This window comes from Cyanistes caeruleus, chromosome Z, assembly GCF_971803275.1.
Source record: "Cyanistes caeruleus chromosome Z, bCyaCae1.hap1.1, whole genome shotgun sequence".
Classification (NCBI taxonomy): Eukaryota; Metazoa; Chordata; class Aves; order Passeriformes; family Paridae; genus Cyanistes; species Cyanistes caeruleus.
Genome location: NC_141732.1, coordinates 7,435,632 through 7,457,727, shown reverse-complemented (window position 1 = coordinate 7,457,727; position 22,096 = coordinate 7,435,632). Strand labels below are relative to the sequence as shown.

Sequence of the window (22,096 nt, the reverse complement as noted above, 5' to 3'; positions counted from 1 at the left end):
TCCTCCCATTTCCACAGGCCTCCTAAAAGGGCTGTCCATGGGCCATGAACTCTTGGGGTATTATTTTAAGGATGAGTTGTTCAAAGGCTAAGGTTCCCTTCATTTGTCTCTATCATCATCTCTGGGAACAGAGCTTTTCTTCTTCTCTCCCCGGGGGAAAAAGGTCTTCCTCACTCTCATCTCTCTCTCTCTCTGTTCAAGCTTCTCATGGGATTACAGCTATTCCAACACCTGCTTGGCGTCTTATCAATGCATGCCTCTGCTCTCATCTACAGTTTGAATACTTCATCCCCCATACTTTTCTCATGAATTAAAGGGAGATATTTCAGTATATCATTGTCCATCTCCATGGTCCGACCAAAAGAATATTGCAGCCCATTCAGCATCTCCTGATCCAACTTCCATCTGAGGCTTGACTCCTTCTTTTACTGACCTTGGTGTTATGATGTTGGCTTTCTATGTGTCGTCACTTTTTTCTCTCCCTTGAGAGAGGATTGAGGTCTGCAGGTCTCACCTGTGTAGTGAAGGAGTTATTTCTTGCCCAGGTCACGGCAGTCACGGTGTTGGATTTCAGGCCATTCTGGGCCGCTCTCTCTGCCTGGCAGCCCCTGGGAGGGGCAGCTCGGCCTGGAGCCATCGGTGGGGGCTGGGGATGGGGTTTAGTGTCAGCAAGATGTCAGCAGCCCTTGCCTGGGGCCAGGGGCCTGCAGCCTCCATCCCCAGCCCAGGAGCCGCTGGGGTCCAACCCAGACTCCCCCAGGCCGCACAGGCCGTGGGCCAGCAGGGCCGGCCTCACCAGAGCTCCACTCCCTTCTGGGTCTGGAAGTAACGAGAGCCAGTTCCTGGGCTTGTGCTTTTAACATGGGGATCATCAAAGAGGCTGATCTAATTTCTAAATGGTGCAAAATGTTGTCAGTTCTCAGCACTAGCCAGCTATTGGCCTGTCTCAGGCACAGAGGAAGCTCTCAGCAGCTGCTCTCAAAGAAATCCCTTTATGGGTGGTTTCTTACTTCTTTCCCTAAATGTCAATTAATGTCAAACTACCACAAAGGGCCATGTAAAGCTCACCTAGTCTGTGTTCTGCAGGGAGCAAAGGACATCTTTAAAGAGAACAGAATACTCAGACCTGAGCTATTTCTAGTAGTGGGGAACCTGCCAGCTCTTGGGCCAACCTATGCCACTGCTGCCCCATGCTCCTTAGACCTCCTCTGACTCAATGCCCTTTTCATTTAAAAAATATTCCCCTGCCTTTGAAGCTCTTAGCTTGGAAAATCACGCTTTCTTCTTGCTTTCTTTTCCTTTCTGCTACATCAATTTGTAACATCGGCCAAGCCTGGCTCCAACCTGGTGCTACTCATCCTTTCCGTGAAGCAGTGGAAGGAGAAGACAATAATGCTCTAATCAATTTAGAACTGTTTTCTCCATAGCCAACTTGGAGTAGGATTGTAGAGTAGGATTGTACAATAGTAATGTAGACTAGGATTGTAAATCAATAAAGTTTCTGAAATCCGTTTGGAATTTTGATGAGACTTGTAATGCTAATGTGCAATTACCATCATTGGTGACTGTCATTGCAACATCTTTCCTTTTACCAGAGGGAATGGCTGCCACAAATGTGAAAAATAAAGCTCGTCTTGCCTGTTGGGGAGACAAACAGTTGCACTTGACTAAGAAAGTCAAAAAAAGACTAAGACTAAGAAAGACTAATTTGAGTGAATTGCTAACTGATGTTGATAGTATTAGGCATGGCACCCTGCAGAATCGTGCAGCTATAGATTTTTTGTTATTAGCACGTGGACACAGGTGTGAAGATTTTTGAAGGAATGTGTTGTTTTAATTTATCTGAGCACTCCCAATATATTCATAAATAATTGGCATGACTACATGAAAACATGAAGCATATTAGAGAAAGACATGATCTGTTTTCAGACTGGCTTCCTAGTTTGGGTTTAAGGGGTTGGTGGCAGACCTTGGTCAAAAGGGCAATAATGTTACTGATTGTATTTCTAAGCTTTCTGCTGTTTCTTCCTTGTTTGTTACAATGCATTCAACAAATGTTGCACCATTTAGTTCCTCCAATTTTAAAGAAAAGAAGGGGAGATGTAGGACCCTGAGCTGCCTTAGAACAAATTTCACCTCAAAGAGAAAGAGTTAAGAAGGTGAGCAAGGTTATCAGACAGGGAAGGAACAGTCGTGGTCAGCAAAAGAACACAAAGGAAGAGCCAAAGGAGATGAGAGATAGAGAAGTTGAACACACAAGTTGTGGTCCCGTATACACAAATGTAATTATCCAATAAAAAATGCTTACAAGGATGTGTGCAGCCAATTGTAGAGGAGATACTTTGTTGCCTAGCAAGGCAGACACACTGGTTCAGGAACAGCACGGTGGCCAACGCTCAGGCCACTCGGTCCAAACCCACACACAAGCATCAATGTGATGGATGGCAGAATGGTGTTTATTGCTGGAGAATTTGACATTTTATAACCTAGGCCCACAGTGTTACTCCCATCTGCTTTCATCACAGCTAGGTGCTATTGGCTAATTACGGGGTTCATTACCATACTAAAGAGGAGGGGGGTTACTATCTTTCCGTTACATCCCGGTATCTTCCGTGTGCCGGGCCCTAGCCTCTACAATACTTGTATGAGTAGATCTGTATACAGCATAAATGTAACCAAGCTTAGAGAATAAACAAATGATCTGATCCTCATATTGGTGCTGTGTCGTTCCTATTCCTTCATGAAGAAATGTAGATCCCGGAACTGAACCCATGGCAATGACTAGCAGAGAGCCTCAGGATACCCCTACTCTCATGTCAATAAATTCTGAGTCGTGATTTAAATATGTCAGAAAATCAGGGGAAATGTTTAGCCTTATGAGTTTCAGCAAAGTACTGAAGATGTCTTAGTTCCATGGATACAAGCTAGTAGGTGAGATGTGCACCTTTTCAGGAAGGGTTTTTCTACACAACCAGCACTGAAATAAAGTAATGCCTCCTTTCGAACCCTGAGCTGGCTGTGGGGAACTGGCACTGCTTGGTAACTTTTAAGGTTGGCAATTTTTTGAGTATGTAAGAAAGGTCAAAATGAAACATTTTCCAGCTGTTTCTCTCTGGTTTACCTTTTTTGAGAGCCAAAGCTCTGTGCTAAAGGTGGCCTGAGTGTGTACAGAGTAATTAGCTCCCAAAAACCCCTTGTTTTTCCCAGAAGTCATCATCACTTGTTCCCAGGTGTGTCCAGATCTGGCAGGAGAAAGAGCCCACAGCACAGTGGGCACTGTGCCCTGCCCAGCCAGAGCTCTCTGGCACTGAGCAGCAGCAGCAGCAGCACCAGCACTTTTCAACCTGCTCCTGCCTTGGCTTCACCTGGGGGACAGAAGCCTCGGGAAATCAGCACTGCCACTCATATTCCCAGCTTGGAGCAGATGCTGCTGCTGCTGCGGGTGGGCAGATCCTGCCAGTCTGACTGCTTCCAAATGGGAATAAAGGCAGAGATATATGTACACAGGAGCCCTGGGCACATCCAATAAATATGCAAATATGTGGAGAGATTTGTTAAGAATTATTTCAGCTGTTATAGCAACAGTGCTTTCTTTCCTGGTTCTTTGCAATGCTTTGGGCCATTCTCTTGGTCCGGTTGCCTCGTCTTTGGTCCCATGTGAGTGCTCAGTTGGGGAACAGGCTGTAGGTGCTTGGGCCACTCTTGCTTTTACTCTTGGATCCCTTGAACAACAGGGCTTGTTTCACCAAGGGACTTTCTGCAGCTTTGTGACAGAGGAGAACTTCCCAGGCTGTTTGGTGTTTGCTGTAGGGTAGGTTGGGTTGCTTTGCATAAATTTGCATAAATTCCAAGGCAGAACACTTGCTTTGTGATGTCAGGGCATGGTTGCCACATTGTTGTGGTGACATCAGAAGGTTGCCTTGGTGCACGGAAGGCCTCAGTGTCAGAGCAGCTCTTGGGCTTGCTCAGTGCAGGAGCATCCTCCTGCTTGAGGCGTTTGTCAGTGGGCAGCCGCACACTGACAGGAGCCTCGTTCTTCTTGTGTTGGAGCAGTGTCTGCAAACTGGCACAGCAGTGCTCCAGTGATGGAGCCACTCGCTGCTGCAGTTTGCACTGTTTATGGCTTTTTTTATTCCGGCTATTACCTGACAAACCTGGCATGTAAGTAGAGGTTTTCCCTGGATGTAACCTAACCTGGATTTTGTAGGTCTTCCTGCTTTTTCTTAGTCACTGGGTTGATTTTGAAACAGAAGGACCATTAGGATGCCACTGCTTTGCTAAAGTTCCTGTCAACAAGTTTAGCAAAAAACGGGATGCCTGTAGCCAGGGGTCTGCAGGCAGCATTTGCAAGGGTTCCATTCCCTGCACAGGAGAGTCTGTGGCAGCAGAGTCTGTCCTTTCCTCAGTTTGCTGGCTCAAGCAGGATAGCTTTGAAAATGCAGAGACCTTCTCAGAAGGCCTTCTTAAGAATTTGTGGTTCTCCCCATAATTGAGGGAAAGCTTCTTTTGTTCTCAGTTTTGTCATGAAAGGATTTGACTAAGTTCACCCTTTTCTGAGTGCTAGAATAGCAATAGCCTTTGCAATGAAGTGCAAACTCCAAAGCAGCGAGTGTGTGCTCCTGAACGCTGGAGCTGCTGTTGCTGTGCTGCACAATAGAACTGCCACAGCTCAGGGGGATTTGGGGGAAGATTTTCTGGGCCAATGTTTTCAGCAAGTTAATGAGAATTACTGCATGCAGCTTATCTCTAAATGAAGTACTTGCAAGGGAAAGGAGCAAAAGCTACTTTATCTGTCGGACAGGACACAAGCATTGAGTGTGAAAGAACACTTTGCATGATCTTGATAAAGTTTGTATTCACTTACTGGCAAAAGAGGCCAAAGTGTAGGCACAAGCAAGAATATTGCCCAGTTCCTTGTTGGATGTGTGAAAGAATGGTGTCCCCTGAGGGATGCTGTCAGAGGAAAATACCCTCTGTTTGGGTTCACTTATTCTATGGGATTCAGCAGCCCAGGCAGTTTTCTCACCCCATTGCGTTCATTTTCCCTTGCTCACTGCAGGTCACCTGAGGCGTGTGTTCAGAGGTGCCGATCCTGAGGTGAGTGAGAAAGGAACCTTTGATATTCCTGCTGCTGGAGAACTGTGGAGCAAGCTGGGAGCTTGGCCTGTGGCAGCAGAGTGTAGGTGGCCAGCTGAGTAGGCTGAAAGGAAATCCATTTCCATGTCTGCAGCAGTGATAGCAAAGGCATTGCTGCCTATTTCCTCATCTTCCACTGCAGTGCTTTAAAAGAACCAGAAGACCAGTTTTGCAGAAAGAACACTGCTTCTTGATAGTAGCCAGGGTGGGAGATCTAATTCAGACAATTTGCAGTCCAGTTGAATTAAGCCATTTTCATTTAGTTGGAGTGACTTAGAATCCCATTGCTATCAAAGTGAATGATTTGTCCTTAGTTGAGCTGGTTGTAGAAATAGAGCTGAATAGAAGTAAGGTTATAAATGATAGGTAGCTGCCTGTCCCTAACACTACTATCTGTGCACAGAGCCCAGAACCAACAGCAGACTCTTCTCTGGCTCCCTCTGCTCCTGGAGAAGAGGCCAAAGAGGAGCAAAATGACCACAAGCCTCCAGCAGTGGTCACACCCCAGCCTGAACATTCAGAGACTGTAAGTGCCACTTCTGGCTGGTGTTGTCTTTAGTGCAAGGCACAGCTGCAAGTTCCTGAGCAGCCAGCACTTGCTGTTGGTAGCTGAGGCTGCTGAGTGCAGGAGTCGTGCCAGCACCTAGCAAGTCACCCCAGCCAATGGCAGCTGAAAAATGACTTTTGATCTGTCATGTTTAGGCCCCCAATTGCTGGGATTCTGAGACGGGCCAGCCTGAAGCATGAAGGTTCCCTGTGCCCAGAGGAGGGAGCATTTCAAAGACACTCTGCTCAGCCATGTCACATTCTGGAGAGGACACTGTGGTCTGGAGAGTCCTGTGCCCTACAGACTGGCCAAGTAGCTGCAGGCACAAAAGATGTGGATCTGACCACACAAGCGCTTTGGGCTGGTTTGTCTCCATGGCCTTCTTGGGTGTGCTTACCTGGGAGCATTTCAGAGACACACTGGGAATGTGAAATTTCTGACTGAAATCAGGGATTTTGGTGCCTTTGTTGCCAGGTTGCTGTTTTGCCTCTTCAGGCAGAGCAGTCAGTAGCAGAGCTGACAGGTGCTCTGAGCCCACATCTCTTCTGGCTTTTGATAAGCTGCAAAGAGATGATTTTGTTGTCGGTGAATCCATGTGGGGCCACTCTTCTCTTGTGTGGCAAAAGACACAAACTGCACAGTTCTGAATCCCTCTTCTGAGGCAAAACCAGAGACTACATATGTCTGTTGAGACTTTTCTTTCTGAAGTCTGCAGCTTTGAAAACTCCCCTGGAGCCTGGAGGCTGGGATAAAGCTGCAAGTCCTTGAGTGCTGTCTTGTGTTGCTAAGAACAGGATAGGCATCTCCAAATTTTGGATGGTGTCTTTAAATTTAATGTGCAACTTGGTGCCTGAGCAGCTGCCTGGGACAAAGCTCCCAGGGGTGTCACTCAACAGCAGCTGAACGTGAGCCAGCTTGTGCCCAGGTGGCCAAGAAGGCCTGGGGCATGCTGGCCATGTGTCAGCAAGAGTGGGGCAGCAGGAGCAGGGCACTGAGCGTCCCCCTGTGCTGGGCAGTGCCATGGTGCTTCAAGTCTGCTTCAAGCAGACTTCCATCAATCCCGACATGACAGTGCTCACCACTTGGGCCACTTTCCTGCCAAACATCCCCTCCCTACAGCCAAGAGGATTAGACCCTGGAATGGGTGACAGTTTCATCTTTTGCTTTGTTTATTTGTCTATTGGTTTGATTGTAAAAAGGACTCTGTGTAATTTCTCCTTCTGCAGCCATTAAAGGTGCTTTGGCTCAACCCTTCCTGCCCACTTGCAGCACTGGAAGAGACTCTGTTAGAATTTGAATTTGGAAGATGGCAGTTCTGGAAAATACAGTATTTTTGCAGGAGAACACATAGTTTGGGGTGGGGGTGTTGGGGCAGAAGGAGCTGTTCTGGTGCCAGGCCAGACAGCAGGGCTTGCACATGACTTTCAAGTGAACAGTGCCCATGCCTTTTGGCAGCCCATGGTTGATCAATAGGTGTTGTGTTTGGGAATTGAGCAGGAAATCAATGGCCTTGCATTCCAGCTGAGATGGTGCTGAGAGATCAGAGAGGCTGGGAGGGGCTGGGCTTCATTTCTGATTGCAGCCACTTCAGCACCATCAGTGTGCTTGAGTCCATGAGAAGAACTTGTCTGAGCACAGATGCACAAAGACTGCAGTTCCCAGAGCAGTGCTCTGCGTCTGACAGCAAAGGACCAACACAATCCAGATTCCCCAAGAGTGTGATTTATTGAAGCAACCGGAGAGCAAGTTCAGCACTGCTGCTGATGGGGGCACTGGCTACCAAGTGTTGATGTGTGTAGGGACAGAAAGTATAGTAAGAGAGTTTATCTAGTGAGATCGATCTATCTATCTATCTATCTATCTATCTATCTATCTATCTATCTATCTATCCATCTATCCATCTATCCATCTATCCATCTATCTATCATCTATTTGACAGATATCAAATATTCCATTTGAATTTTCCCATCTCTGCTCCAAAGCAGTTGGTGGTATATAGGCCACCTAAAGGCATCCCTTTGAGAAGAGGAGGAGAGACAGGTTCCATTGACTGTTCTGGAGCAGGCAGAGATGATTCCCCCTGCAGAGATGGTTGTTTTTTTTCTCTTCAGAGCTCTTTTCCTCCTCCACTCTCTTCTGCTGTGAAACCTTCTTTTTATGCAACAAATTGCTGCATGTCCTAAGGGAGTGGAACAATCTCAAGCTCAAGGTGGAGTTTGGAGACTTTGGTCATACATGCATTACATGACACATGGTTTCCTTCATTGGCATCCCTTGGGGTGTGTCAATTCATTTGTTGATGGGGCCTTTGGAGGATCTCTGTTAGTGCTGCTCAGAATTCTCAGCTGACAAAAGAGGGAGGATAAACACCTTGGTCCTCTTCCATATACTCAGATGGCCATAGGGGCTCCCTGACCTCCATCTGAGGATCAAATTGCACACATCCTTATCTCCTGAACGAGCAGGATTTCTAACAAGAGTGTAGATGTCAGAAAGGCAGGAATGGTGGTGCAGGCCTGAAGAGAACATGAACTCCACAAGTGTCTCTCACAAGGGATGAAATCACACAGGGAAACACCTGCAGAGCCAGGGTGGAGCTGTGGGACAGGGCTGAGTGTGAGTGACTACAGAAAGACAAAGAGGACAGAGCAGAAGGGGAGGGAGGCCCTCAGCAGACCCTTGAGAAATGGCACACATTTCCTGTCAGCTGCCCAAGAGTCTGTTGGGGATTCAGACCCAGCTGGACCCTGATTGTACTGCCAGTGTCACTTTGGAATCTGGGTCTCCCCATGGGCAGAGAACAAGCCAGGAGAGCAGCAGCACAGTGCTTTGGGAACGTGTGAGCCCATCAGTGTTTGAGTCTTGGCCCACAAATGTTGTGTGGGGAGTTGAAGGCCATGTTCTCTTGCTTTCTGTGCAGGTTGTTCTAGAGAAAGAGCAGGAGCAGATTGATTTGTCAGAGATGCCATGCCAAACTGAGGAAGAGCTGTTGCCAGCCCGAGAGCAGGAAGAGCAGCTTGGGCAGCAGGTGGAAGAGGTACTGGAGAATGGCCAGATAAGCCTGACTCAGCAGGTGACAGAGTGCAGGGCAGGAAGAGGGGCATAAATCACAGCTCTTGGGACTGAGGAGGCCAGGAGTCCCAGAGACACTGAAAGCACAGAGCCTTGTAATCTGCAGAGATCAGCTCTGGGACAGGAGGGTTACAGTGGAAGCAGAGGTGGTTAAGTAGGCAGAAAGAAGCGACTGAATGAGTGTGATTTTGAGGCTGAAAGAGAGAAAAGCTGAGCCTGATGGCAGCCCCCAGTCACTTGTTCTCCATTTGTGTGTACAGAATATCAAGGCAGAGCCACAGGCAGAGTTGCCTGAAGCTCAGAGTGCCATTGTGGCAGTGAAGGGAAGGCACCAGGAAGACATGAGGAGCACCGAAGAGGAGATGAGGCTCCATGAGCAGAGAGGAGATCAGCAGAATCAGGTGAGTGAAAGAGTAGAAGTCACTCCACTCATCAAGCTGTCTCTCTCATGTGTTTTAGAGGACAGCAAGGAAAATCTCCAGGCAGAGATGCAGGATACTCGGGCTAGGATCAAGGAAAGGGAGAAGAGGCTGGAGGAAGAAATGAAGATGGTGGAAGAGGAAATCAATCAACTGATTCAGGAGAAGAATTTTCTACATAAACAAGTGAGTGAAACAGCGATAGCCACTGCAGTCACTGCAGTCTGGTGGTTTGTGCCCTTCTTGCCTTTCCCCTGCAGAGCAGCAGGGAGCTGGGGTGATGCCTCTCAGTGCCATCCTGCTGTAGTGTCTATCCCAGCTGCTTTGAAGGAAACTTGCTGGTGTGCTGAATCCCAAGTGCTGCTCTGGACAGTGGCACAAGTCGCTTTCCCCTTTTGCCAGCACTCATCTGAACGCATTCCTGCTGGCCTGTTCCTGCTCCCCTTGTTTCTTCAGGTGTTTTTGCAAGTGAACACAGTCACCCAGATAGATGTTGAACACAAGCCACAAGCTGTCTGTATCCCTTGTTGAATCTGCTCCTCTCCAGCTCTCTCCCTTTCCTCACAGTCAATGAGCCTTGGCAGAAAGGGATAAGCTGTAGTCTCTGACTGCTTTGTTCTGTTTGACTTGAGGTGGAAATGTTGACATCTCACCTGGCAGCCTGGGAAGGCTTCCAGCAAATGACTGGTGATGAGGAGCCCCAAGGTCGACATGAGGCACAGCAACTGTCCCAAGCAGAGATGCTGAAGGTTGGGAATGTGTCAAAGATGGAGGAAAAGTGGACTCATTGTGAGGAGGTACAACATTTGGACAAGGATCTGCAAATGTGTCTGCAGTCTTTGGAGGGGGAAAGGGATCCTTGGGAGGAAATGGAATGGTCATTGTTGCAGTCATCCTTCAGAAAATCCGTGAAAATGGAATATGAAGGTGGCTATGAACTCAAATAAAACAACCTCTGGTTTTGATCATTTGGTTTCAGAAGCAGGTGTCCAGAATAATCCAGTTTATGAGCTTGGCATGTGGCTAAGAGCAACTTCTTACAGGCTTGAATTTGAAAAGGGTACTCGGGGTAATCTCTGCCAGTCACTTTTCTGACACCAACTCATTTCTACTCTCAGAGCTATCAAGAAGCCTTGGTTCCCCTCCCTGAGAAGTGGAGCCTGTGCAATTTCTTCATCTCCAGCACTGACACAGATGCTGCTCAGCCACAGGAGGATTTCCCGGAGCTACTGAGTACATCTAATTTATTTCTTGTCTGAGGGACAGTGAATTGTGTGCACGTGCCAGCATAGCTGTACCAAATGTACCTCCTCAGTTTGGTGTCATAGGGACATTTAGGTCTCTCCACAGGAAGTGCTCTGCTTCGAGGCAGGGAGAGAGCACTCTGCATGTTCCTGCTGTCCCTGTGGGCAGCCTGGACTGGTTAAAGTTTACCTGGCTTCCCTTTCTACTGAAGAAAGAAGCAGGAATTGTTGCTGGAGCAGTTGCTTGAGTTCTACCCATTGGCCCAACCCCTGCTCAGATCAGTCTCTAGGAAAACACATCAAGCCCTCTGTGATTCTGCAGCACAACCCATTTAATCTGCTTCTTGCCCATAAGAGCTGCCAGTGTTGTGCCCTCCCATAAAGACCTGGTGGGGCTGAGAAAAGATCCCATTTCATTCTGTGTGTACCTTCACCTGTTGAGACAAAAAAGGGCATTGATCCACACCTCGGTGTGTCTGATGCCAAAGCCAATCCCGTTGTGTCCTGGATGGGGGCAGCAGCTTGTCAGGGGCTCAGGCTGGCTGTGGCTTGTGGCCATGGCTTGTCAGTGCTCATGCTTGGCCTTTGGCAGTCTTGCTGTGTGCCCTGGCCCTGAGGGCTGCTGTGACTGCAGGGGCTGGAGCCTTCCTTAGCTGGGAGAGTGGCGCTGCCGCCCGGCCAGCCGCTGCAGAGCCGAGCTGGCCCGAGGCAGCAGCCCCTCGTCTGGGCCGGCTTCTGCACGGCATGGCCTGGACTCCCGAGAGGGACAGCATCTCCTCTGGGCAGCTGTGCGTGTCACAGCGGCACCTGTGCAGCACTGCTGTCCTCGCTGCCCTTGCCCGCTGTGCCCACTTGGGAAGGTGGGAGGGACGTGTGTGGTGCTGAGAGGCCGAGTCCAATGGCAGCCACTGATCCGCACTGTCAGGGTGAAGGGAAGCACTGGGGTTCTTCCCATGGGTCACGGGCAAGGGCGTCTTGGAGCTCAGCCTGCTCATACAGGGTGAGGGTGCTGATGCTGAAAGCCCCCTTGGAATGGGTTACAGCATCAACTGCTCTGCTTTACAGATGGAAAACCATTCATTCTTTTGGCAAACGGCTGCAAGCTAGAGAAGATGCCCTCCTGTCCTGGGAATGCATCTCCCTGGGCTTTATTTCCTAACAAGAGAAGTCTTCAAAGGACTGGACAAAACCAGTCTCTCTGCTGGCCATTTGGACTGCAGAACTGCCTGGCTTGTTGCTCTTGCTCTTGTTGTTGTTGTTGTTGCTGCCCAGCTGACCACAAAGGGTTCAGAGCCCCAGACAGTGGGGCTTTCATATCTCCTGGAAATTGGAATTTCTGCTTGAAAGTGAGAATCTTGCATTTTGTTTCCCTCAGGGAGAATGGTGAACGTGGAAAATCCCATACGAAAATACATTGAACTGGAAAATCTCGGCAGCGGGTGAGTCCACAGATACTTCTACACAGCCTTGGGCCAGGTGTTTCGCTGGTGGAATATCCATCAAGTGGTTAGTCAGACAAGCTGCAAACATGTTTAGACACCAGGGTTAGTCTGCCCCATCTCTCAGTACTGGCCAGAATTTGTAAGTGTGCTCAGAGGGCATTGCCAAAGACATCTCCATGCTGCCAACCAAGGTCTTGCCTGCAGCAAGGAACAGAACCTGGTAGATCTTGTCTCTCAAGTGTGGGACAGCTCTGTGGTAATTTCCTTAGCATTTGCATATGTCTCAAGATCATAGAATTTTGCCACACAATTGACAGGAGAAGAACCTTGCTTACCTGAAAGAGCAACCTACCCCCTTATGATAGCTGTCAGATAACAATCCTCAGGGACATTTCTGTCCAAGAGTTTGCTAAAGGAAATTCTCTGTGCTCAAGGTTAGACCTGCCCAGTTTGGAAACTGATAGCCAAGATGAAGGAATAAGCTGTCTTTTTGAGCTGAGGCAGGAAAGCCCAGCACTTCAGGAACAGGCCCAGTGCCCATGCACTTGAGGGGAAAATGTATCATCTGCCTTCTGGCAGACCCCTCCTGCAACCTGCACCTTTTAGGCATTTACAGCAGAGATCTCCTGTCTGGAGTGGCTTTCACTGCAAGATCTAAATGGCTTCTCCTTTCTTTGCTGCTGTTTTGTTTCTAGGGCTTTTGGAGAGGTTTCTAGAGCACTTGACATTGCCACAGGAAGAGAGGTAAATGTCAACAGCCCCTTCAGACTCTGCTGCTCTCAAGGCCTTTCCCTACGGGTGACATCTGTGCCTGGAGCTTTGGGTAGAGCTGTGCAGCAAAGGCACAAGAAGCACAGACTGGTGCCAGCCTGCAAATTGCACTTGGGACAGTCTTTGTCCTTCTCAGCTGCCAGTAGGAAGGCAAGGAGGGCAGTGGTTCCTTGCAGAGAAGGACGTGCCCACTTGCTCTCAATTGCTAAAACCAAGGTTTAGCATGTCACTTAGAGCATCTCACTGCTCTTTGGGGCTACAGCTTCAGAGTCCTGAATCCTCATTTCTGGCTGACAGCAAATACATCTGAATGTTACTGGTAGCTCATTAGCCACTTGGGAGCTGTACGTAGGGAGAGATCTGCAAGGTGTCCCTAAAAGCCCAAAGGCCTGCCTGTATCCACAGAGTACCAAGGCACAGATTACTTCTTTGGAAGTCCAGGCAGAGCAGCAGAGAGTGTGGTCAGAGCTTTGTGGGTGAGAGTTGATACACCTTTGTTACCAAGTGGACAAGGCAATGTGTCAGTGGTCAGGTGTCATGTAACTGTCCCCAAGGGAGCAGAGCAATGGGCTGTTGGATTGTCACTTCCTAATTACTCCAATGTCTAATCACAAGGTGCTTTGGCACAGCTTGGCTGTGCCGTTCCAGAATCACTCACTCCATGTGAGAAGCTCCATGCCAACTTCCAAAGTTACTCATTTTCAATATCATTTTAGGTGGCCATAAAGAAAATCAATCTTCAAGAACTGGTCAGGAAGGAAGCAACTGCTTATGAACCTGTGGTCATGAAAATGAATAGGAACCCCAACATTGTGACCTGTTTAGAGAGGTGAGGGGTTCTTGTTTTATCCCACCAATATTTATTTACATACTTCATGCATGCAAAGTTAAAAACCCACTTTGGATACTGGCAGAAAAAAGAGCTCTTAATTACTGGTTAATTATGATTTCTCACCTTATCTCCAGTGGATGGAAGAGATTTTTGCATTTTGTCTGCATTATTCTACCCTGGCAAATGCAGCTTGAAAATTGTCCAAAAATCTGGATCAGCCTTATCTTAAGAACAAAACACCCTGTAAATTCATTTCCTCCACATTGGATTGGGGCTTAACTTTTTCAAGTTTTTAGGAGCACCTTTGAAGTGCTGATTAACCACCCTAGAGAGAGGATTTCCCTTGCATTGCTGCCCTTTTTCCATTGCTCTGCATGCCAGGAAGACTCGGTGCTTATTAAAAGAGATACCATGTGTGACAGCTTTTTTATCTGGGCTGTTACTAAAGTGCATTTTTTGCTTGCTGGCCATTTAAGGCATCTCCTTTTTTGTACATGTGCCATTCTCCTTGAGACTGCACAGACTGCAAACCATGCACAGCCTAGAGGCAATGTCTATTCCTTTTATTCTGTCCTTGTCACAAAGGCACTCAGAAACAAGAATCAACTGTTGTCTTTTGCAAACAGCAACGTAGCCATGCATGTTCATCTCCACACCCTTGTTTCCTTCGTTCAGTTACTTTGTGGGGAAGCACCTTTGGCTGGTGATGGAGTACATGGACGGAGGCACTCTGAGAGATATCATCAATGAGACTCAAATGTCAGAAGGAGAGATTGCAGTTGTCAGCCGTGAGGTCAAGGATCCCACCTGTGCTTCCAAGGGCTTGAGCAAGATTGTCTGGGAAACTGGGGCTCAGAATGGGAGTGATTTCATGGGCCAAGCTTGGTTTCTGTGTTGCTGGTATGCTATGGGCAAGCAAGAGCCTTTCAAGTGAACTGCCTGCCAGTGTCCCTGCACTCACTCTACTCACTCCTTGTACTCTTATCTCCTGCTGTTGTATTCTTGCTCTGTCGCTTCTATTTGGATTTGCTGTTCTCCACCTTGCCTCTCTAAATGCTTACTTTGTGCTTTTCTGCACTGCATTCCTTGCCTGTAAAAGCAAAGGTGCTGGTTGGCAGGATTGGAAATGAACAGCAGAGAAGAAAAAGAGACTCATTTCTTTTAAGTCTCAGCTGAAAAGGATAGTAGTGCAGCCCAAATGCTGTTTGCTTCTGAGCACACCCACTGCAGCTGCAGTCACTCTGCCTGGTTTGCAGGGGACAGTCTACAACAGCAGTTGCTGCTGCTGTTTCAAAAGCTGCCATGCCTTTCCTGACAAAGGTCCTGCTCTGCTCCTGTTGCAGCAGCAGGCTCTTCCTCTCAGTGGCACTGTGTTCTGCCATTACTCCCCATTCCCCTGCAAAGGGAATTTTTACAGCTGTTTCCTTGCTTGTGTGATGAAATCACATCACTCATTTTTGCCCCCCTGTTTCTGTTTTCTCTCTCAGTGCCTGCAAGGACTGGATTTTCTTCACTCCAACCATGTCATCCATCGAGATGTGAAGAGCTGCAACATCCTTCTCAGAACGGACGGCTCTGTCAAGCTGGGTCAGTGTATTCTTGGTGAGGTTCAGCCTCCCAGGGATGTGGGGTGTGGGGCTGCTTTCAGTGACTGCCAGCTCCCCAAAAATGGTGCTGCTGGCAGTGCAGGGGCCCCTGCTGTGAGCTGAAGGCAGAGCTGTGATGTGCACAGAGGTATGACAAGGTACCACAAGCAGTCAAGAGTGGCATTGCTGTGTCCCATCCAAAGGGAGAGAGCTACAATCTAAAGCTTCAGAAAAAGAAAGGCCATTGCTGGAGGAAGTGTAAAAAAGGTGGGGATTTTTTGAAGCAGCCAATGCCATATTTCCTTGGTTAAAGCCCTGAGGAAATCGAGCAGGAATGGATTTCCAGCAGATGACAAAGTGCATTCTGAGACTGGGAGTGGGCAATTCTTTTGCTTGGTTTCCTAATTGGAGCTGCCTTTCAGGGTGTGTTGTTTTCTCCACAGCTGACTTTGGCCTTTCTGCTCAGCTCACCCCTGAGCACAGGAGACAGAGCTCCGTGGCCGGCACTTCTGGGCTGATGGCGCCTGAAGTCATGACAGGTCACCCGTACGGCCCCAAAATGGACATATGGTCTTTTGGAATCGTGGGCATCGAAATGGTGGAACGAGAAGTTCCTTCCTGGAATGAAACTCCTGTCTCGGTAAGGTGCAAATACTCACTGATCCTGCTGACTTTCTCACCTGTCCCATGTTCTGTGTGCCACTGGACAAAATGCCATTGCCATCTGCTGGCACTACTTCCACCAAGGTCCCCTTCTAAAAATGTCCCTGCAGCACATCAGCATCTGCTGTAGGTTTGGTTGCATCAGCAGGCAAATGGCAAGTACCCAGTTCAGAAACGTGCCATTTTGGCCTGCAGCCCTGCTGGCCTCCGTGACATTTCTCCTTTGCTTTTTGAAAATTCTTGGAGCTTGTCTCTGAAGGAGAAGAATTTTTCAGTGGAGAGTTCAGCAGTGTAATAAATATCCTTTGAGGTGGAGTTGGGACCTTCGCGGTTTCAATTTTTTAGAAAAAGAAAAAATGAAAATAAAGAAAAGGAAATGGAAAAGAAAAAGCAGAAAAGAAGAGAAAAGGGACGAGAAAAAAAGAAAAAGGAATAGGATAAGGAAAAGGGGGAGGAAGAGGAAGGGAAAAGGGAAGGGAAAAGGGAAGAGAAAGAAGGAAAAGGGAAAGGAAAAGGAAAAGGAAAATATAAAACTAAACCTAAAATTAAAAATAAAAATAAAATCAGGAAAAGAAAAAGAAAAAGAAAAAGAAAAAGAAAAAGAAAAAGAAAAAGAAAAAGAAAAAGAAAAAGAAAAAGAAAAAGAAAAAGGAAAATAATAGAACAAAAAGGAAAAGTAAACCGAAAATACAAAAATCAAAGTAGTTCTGCTTGCTTTTTCCTTTATTAAACAAAGCACATCCATTTTTGTCCAAATTCTAACATCTTTTCCAAATCCTGTGGGACCTCCAAACTTTCAGGCTTTGAAGTCATCTGTACATTGTTCTGTCATGTGTCTGGGTGGCCTGGATAAGTTCAGGATGTGTTTTTCTCCAGCTGCAGTTAGAATTGTGTGCCAAAGCCCCGGCTGTTTCTTGGTACTTGAACAGGAGGATGAGCCTGCAGTCAGGTGCCTGGGGCTGGGATCCAAGGGGTGCGGTTGACGCCGGTGCTGTTCCTTTAGCACAGGAGCAGGGCCATCCCTGGGTTGCACAGCGCTAGTGACAGTGAGGACTCCCCACCATGCCCACTAGCTGAGCTCAGCTGCAGAGGGACGGGATAAAACCTCCTTTTTGACCTCTGCTGCTATGGGAAAAGTGAAGAAAGTTTTCCTCTGGCTTGAAGAGGATCAAAGTCTCCTTGGTCAGCATCTATTTCATTGCCACCAGCACTGGTGGGCATTTTCATGCAGACTCCTAGGCCTCTCCCCACTGTCATTTCTGTCTGTTTTAAATGCTTTCTGCATCTGCATTTCTTTCAAGAACAGAACAAAAAACTTGATGATTTTTGTTTCATGGAAGCTGTGCTTGAGGGACCAACAAGCACGGCAGTGATCCCTTTCGTATAATAATCCTTGGAAATAGTATAGCTAGAGCTAGAGCTGTTCCCCCTAAAAAATGGCCTGTCAAGCTATTCACACAAGTTGGAGTGAATCCTCAGAGAAGCAAAAGCTGCATTTGGTGATGGAGTTCTCATTAACCAGAGAACTAGTCAATGAAAATCAGCTGCCAAGGCAAGATCTGCTGGATGTTGGAAAAGCTGGGGCTGCCTCGGTGTTTAAGTTTTTTATTGGTATAGGAAAGTCATCTCTGCCTCTCTGCCAGGGCAAAAAATGCCACTGCAGAGTGGAGCTGAAACAACGGGCTCCGGGAGAGCAGTTGCAGATGGGAAAGAAGCAGGTGGAGCCTTGTGTTTCCTTTTTCTCCAGCCTCAACTCCTGATAAACATAAGAGGGACACCAAAGCTGCAGCAGCCCAACCTATTCTTGCTTTTGCTGCATGACTTCCTGAACTGCTGCCTGCAGACAGACGAGGCACAGCGCTGGTCTGCTGAGGAGCTCCTGCAGGTAAAATGCCAAGGGGCTGCAGGTGAAACAGTGACTGAGGGATGGGCTCCTCCTCCGCTGAAATCCAAGGCATCAGATGTTCCCCCCTCCTCCTCACCTCCAATCTTCCTTCTGTTCAAATGGAAATGGTGAGGAATTCTAGCAGGACTGGCAGGGACCTGTAAAGCTCATGTGGTCCAAGTGCCCTGCAATGAGCAGGGACATCTTTAAAGGGATCAGGATGTCCAGAGCCCTCTCCCACCTGCCTGGAATGGTTCCAGGGACAGGGCACCTACAAGCTCTTAGGACAACCTGTGCTAGTGTTGTTTGTGTGTCCAAGGAAACAAGTTCTTCCTTAGACTTCTTCTGATTCCATCCCCTTTTTCTTTAAACATATTAGCCCATGTCCTGTTGTCACTGGACCTATTCAAAAAGATGTCCTGCACACCCTCAGAAGCCACTCTGAAGTTTTGGAAAGTGGCTAGAAAGTCTCCCTGGGGCCTGTTCTTCTCCAGGCTGACTAACTCCAGCTCTCTCAGCCTGGCAGAGAATTTCTAGAGCCCTGCTAGGGCAAAAGTCCCATCAAAATGAAGAAAGAAGAATCAATGGATGAGTGGGATTCTGGGCCAGGTTTGCCTGTGATGGCAAGGTCCTGCACGTGAAGATGGAGGTGCAGATGCCCCCATTGGTCCCCTTTCTGGGTCTGTCTGGGAACCAGAGGAATCCTGATTGAGGCTGTGAAGCATTGAGCTTGGAAATTCATGGTTAATTGAGTTTTATTGATTTCTTTTTTTCCCTTTTGGGCAGCATCCACTTGTAACATTAACTGAGCCTGTGTCCAGCCTGGTGCCGCTGATCATTTCAGTGAAGAGGAGGAAGGAGGAGAAAACATCAGGACCAGCGTAGAGTCAGTTTGTAGACTAGGATTGTAGAGTAGGGTTATAGAGTCAGATTGTAGACTAGAACTGTAGAGTAGGGTTATAGAGTAAGATTCTGAACTAGGATTATAGAGTAGGGTTCTAGAGTAGGATTGTGGACTAGAATTGTAGAGTAGGGTTATAGAGTAGGAGTATAAATCAATAAAATTTCTGAAATTTTAACTCATCTGGAAGATTGCTTTCTTTTTTACCCTGTGAATAAACTCAGCATTTCCTTCTGATTTATCAGTTGTCTCTTCAAGGTGCAAAGTGATATTCATGGCTTCTTTGGTGTGCTTTGAAAGTGGGGAAGGCTCTTCTTCAGTCATCCTCTCCAAAGTGCACTGCCTTTGGAATTTGGCTCACTGGCTGGGTTTTGCCCAGCTGTGTGGGATGTCTAATTGAGGCAGAAAGGGCAATGGCATTTGCAGGCAAAAGCAGTGGAGGAATGGGGCAGCCAGAACTTCCTGTGCAGATGCAGGCCTTCAGCTGTGACTCCAGAGAATTTGGGTTCCTGCCATTTGGATTTGTATCCCTGTGGTGGTTTCACATTGATTGATATTTGGAGAAGAAGAAACCACCTATGGAAGAGATTTTTTGGAGAGAAACTGCTGGGAGCTCCTGTGCCCGGGAAAGGTCAATAGCTGGCTAGTGCTGAGAAGTGACAACATTTTGAACCATTTAGAAATGAGGTCTGCCTCTGTGAGATCTACATTTTAAAAAATAAAGCTAGGGAAATCTCTCTCTTGGCTTCCGGACCCAGAAGGTGACGGAGCTCTGGTGAGGCCGGCCCTGCTCGCCCACGGCCTATGCTTCTGGGGGAGGCTGGGCCAGACCCCAGTGGCTCCTGGAGGGGGGATGGAGGCTGCAGAATCCCAGCCCCAGGCAAGGCTGGGCCACAGCTGCAGACATCTCACTGACACTAAACCCTCTCCCCAGCACACACCGAAGGCTCCAGGCCAAGCCTCCCCTCCCAGCAGCTGCCGGGCAGAGAGAGGGGCCCAGGGCAGCCTGAAATCATCATCATAATTGCTGCAGCCACTGCCCACGACCATCCGCAGACCTGGCAAGATTTAAGCCTTTCATTTAACCCTATCAGTGCACAGATGAGAACTGCAGACCACCATTCTCCCCTCAAGAGAAAAGGACAAAGTGGGGACACGTAGAAGACAACATGAAGACACTGGGGTCATTAAAGTAAGAATTAAAGAAGGTGAATAAGGAGATGTCTCAGTGTTGGGCTGAAAATTTCTTTTGGTAGGGCTATGGAGATAGAAAATGATACCTGGAAATATCTCCTTCAATTCATGAGAGAGGATGGGGGAATGAAGCATTCAAACTGTGCATGTGAACAGAGGCATGCACTGATAAGAAGTCAAGCAGATGTTGCAGTAGCTGTGATCCCATGAGAAGTCTGAACAGAGAGAGAGAGAGATGAGAGTGAGGAAGACCTCTTGGCCCCAGGGAGAGAAGAAGAAAAGCTCTGTTCCCAGAGGTGATGACAGAGACAGATGAAGGGAACATTTGCCTTTGAACAACTCATCCTTAAAATAATACCCCATGGGTTCATAGCCCATGAAGACACTTGTAGCAGGGCTGTGAAAATGGGAAGGATTTCACAACTGCAGAACTTAACCTGGGCAGATGCTATCTGTGGAAATGAAAAGCCATGAGAAACTGTTTCTTGTAGAGAAGTCTCGGTGGCATGGCAAGAGAAATCTTCTCTCCCTTCAAGAACTGACAGAGGAGTATTGTATTGTTGGTACTGATTTAACATCCCATGTTTTGTGTCTATGCTGTCAGTTGGGAAAGGAAAGAAGTTAGGGGGAGGAAAGGAGTCCCGGAAGTCTTATTCTGATACTTCTCATTCTTGTAGTCCTGTTAATAAAGTTTCTTTATACCTTTTATGTTTTGAGCCTGTTTTGCCCTTCTCCTAATCCATATCTCCCAGCAATAACAAATGAGTAAGTGCACTGGTGATTTTAGCTAGTGCTAAACCCACCACATTATTTAGTAATTATAAAATAGAATTATTACAAGAAAAATAATTGTCCTGGTGTGACTTTATATATCTTGAATTCTGTACCCTTAAGGTTTGCTTTGGGAACTGGGGTAAGTTGAAGCTGCTGGAGGCTGATGGGACTTTTTTCTCCTGACCAATTACTAGTCATTTCTGAGAACTCCCAGTGATTCTGACCATTGAAAAGTGAGATCAACATGTGAATACCTATCGTAAGGCATAAGACTGGGAATTTCTTGTTCTCTTTGGTTTCCATCTTTTGAACAGGTAACAATGCTCCGGCTCTGGCTCCGGCTCAGCCTCTTCCTCCCCAACCAGGCCGGACAAGGCCGCGGAGGGTGGGGGAAGGAGAAGAGCGGAGGCGGCCGGCCTGACTTGGTTTGCAGTTTGTGCCACTGAACTGAAACCTGACTCCATGAACATCGGCAGCTTTCCAAGACTTGAACTCTTTTACTACCTGGATGAGACTTACAGATTAACCCTTTTTTCCCAGAGAGAGGGGAAGAGAGAGGGATAATCAACATGAAGAAGGCACAATAAACCCATCAAAGTCAGTGAAGAAAAGAACTAAGTTTTAGATGGGGAAGAGAGAATAAGGAGATGCTTTAATAAGCTGAAATATTTTTCTGTTAAAGCTATAGAGATGGACAATAGTGTTCTGAAAATAAAATTCCTTTAATTCATGACAGAGTATATTGGGAGGAATAGAGTGTTTCAAAGTGTGGATTTTAAGCAAAAGGTGGAGTAGTTGTGATACAGTGATGTGCAGGAACAGAGGGGGAGAAGTAATAGTTGAAGATTTGTGGCTTTGTAGAGGCAAAGAAAAACCTTCTGTTTCCAGGGAGGCTCAGAGAGACAGATGAAGAGAACTTTTGCCTTTGAATAACTCATCCCTAAAAATGACATCCCTAGAATCATTTGACCCATAACACACCTCAGAGTGATGTGAAATGGGAAGAGACAATTGATGGCAGATTTTCAGGCAGCTGGCATCAGAGAAATAGAAAGCTATGAAGAAAATTAGTTCTCTTGTGAAAAACTCCATAGATTAGCAGAAGAAGACTTCTGTTTCTCTGTAAGGACGGATGAAAAGACTATAGCAAGAATTGGGACTGTTGCAAGCACCAAAGTTGTTTTTTTGTCTCTATATTGTCAGGTGAACAAGGCAATGGTTGGGTAGTGGGGGAGAAAAGGGTTTTCTGGAGGTTTTATTCTGGTTTTCTTATTCTTACAGTTTTTGTTAATAAACTTTCTTTATTCCTTTTAAATTTTAAGCCTGTTTTGCTCTTGTTCTAATCCATATCTCCTGGCAAGAAATAAGTAAGTTTTCTAGTAATTTTTTTAGTTACTGCTTTAAAACCACAACATTTATTTGGTGTGTTGGCCGGGAAACAAAATTAGCAAATCTAAACCACTACACCAATTAATTTATTATTCTTGGTGTTTGCCAAGAAGCTGAAATTAGCAAATCTAAACCACTACAATCCCTAAGTGCAATCTCTTTGGCTGGATGAGAGACTTGCTCAAGTGAGAAAGCAGAAAGATCAGTGGTGGTGCTCTGCAAAATCTCCTCCTGTGCAGAG

General features: G+C 47.1%; 1 protein-coding gene across 6 annotated transcripts; it reads left to right on the top strand.

The window, feature by feature from the left end:
• The first annotated feature begins 3,890 nt into the window (after positions 1–3,890).
• On the top strand, positions 3,891–18,676 carry LOC111942557 (serine/threonine-protein kinase PAK 3-like). Of its 6 annotated transcripts, XM_086867797.1 has the most exons (16): positions 3,923–4,161; positions 5,060–5,097; positions 5,540–5,662; positions 5,839–6,047; positions 8,604–8,720; positions 9,016–9,360; positions 9,807–9,971; positions 10,293–10,407; positions 11,794–11,857; positions 12,556–12,604; positions 13,348–13,460; positions 14,139–14,256; positions 14,951–15,050; positions 15,493–15,689; positions 17,460–17,597; positions 18,384–18,676. In XM_086867797.1, exons 5-16 carry the CDS (start codon positions 8,646–8,648, stop codon positions 18,480–18,482), a joined length of 1,578 nt encoding a protein of 525 aa, XP_086723923.1. In that variant the 5' UTR covers positions 3,923–4,161; positions 5,060–5,097; positions 5,540–5,662; positions 5,839–6,047; positions 8,604–8,645; the 3' UTR covers positions 18,483–18,676. The 6 variants fall into 6 exon arrangements, 4 of the variants coding, with proteins under 4 accessions (XP_086723920.1, XP_086723921.1, XP_086723923.1 ...); XR_015280333.1 differs by lacking the exon at positions 5,839–6,047 and having other exon boundaries at positions 3,891–4,161; positions 14,139–14,363; XM_086867794.1 differs by lacking the exon at positions 5,839–6,047 and having other exon boundaries at positions 3,891–4,161.
• Positions 18,677–22,096: the final 3,420 nt, after the last annotated feature.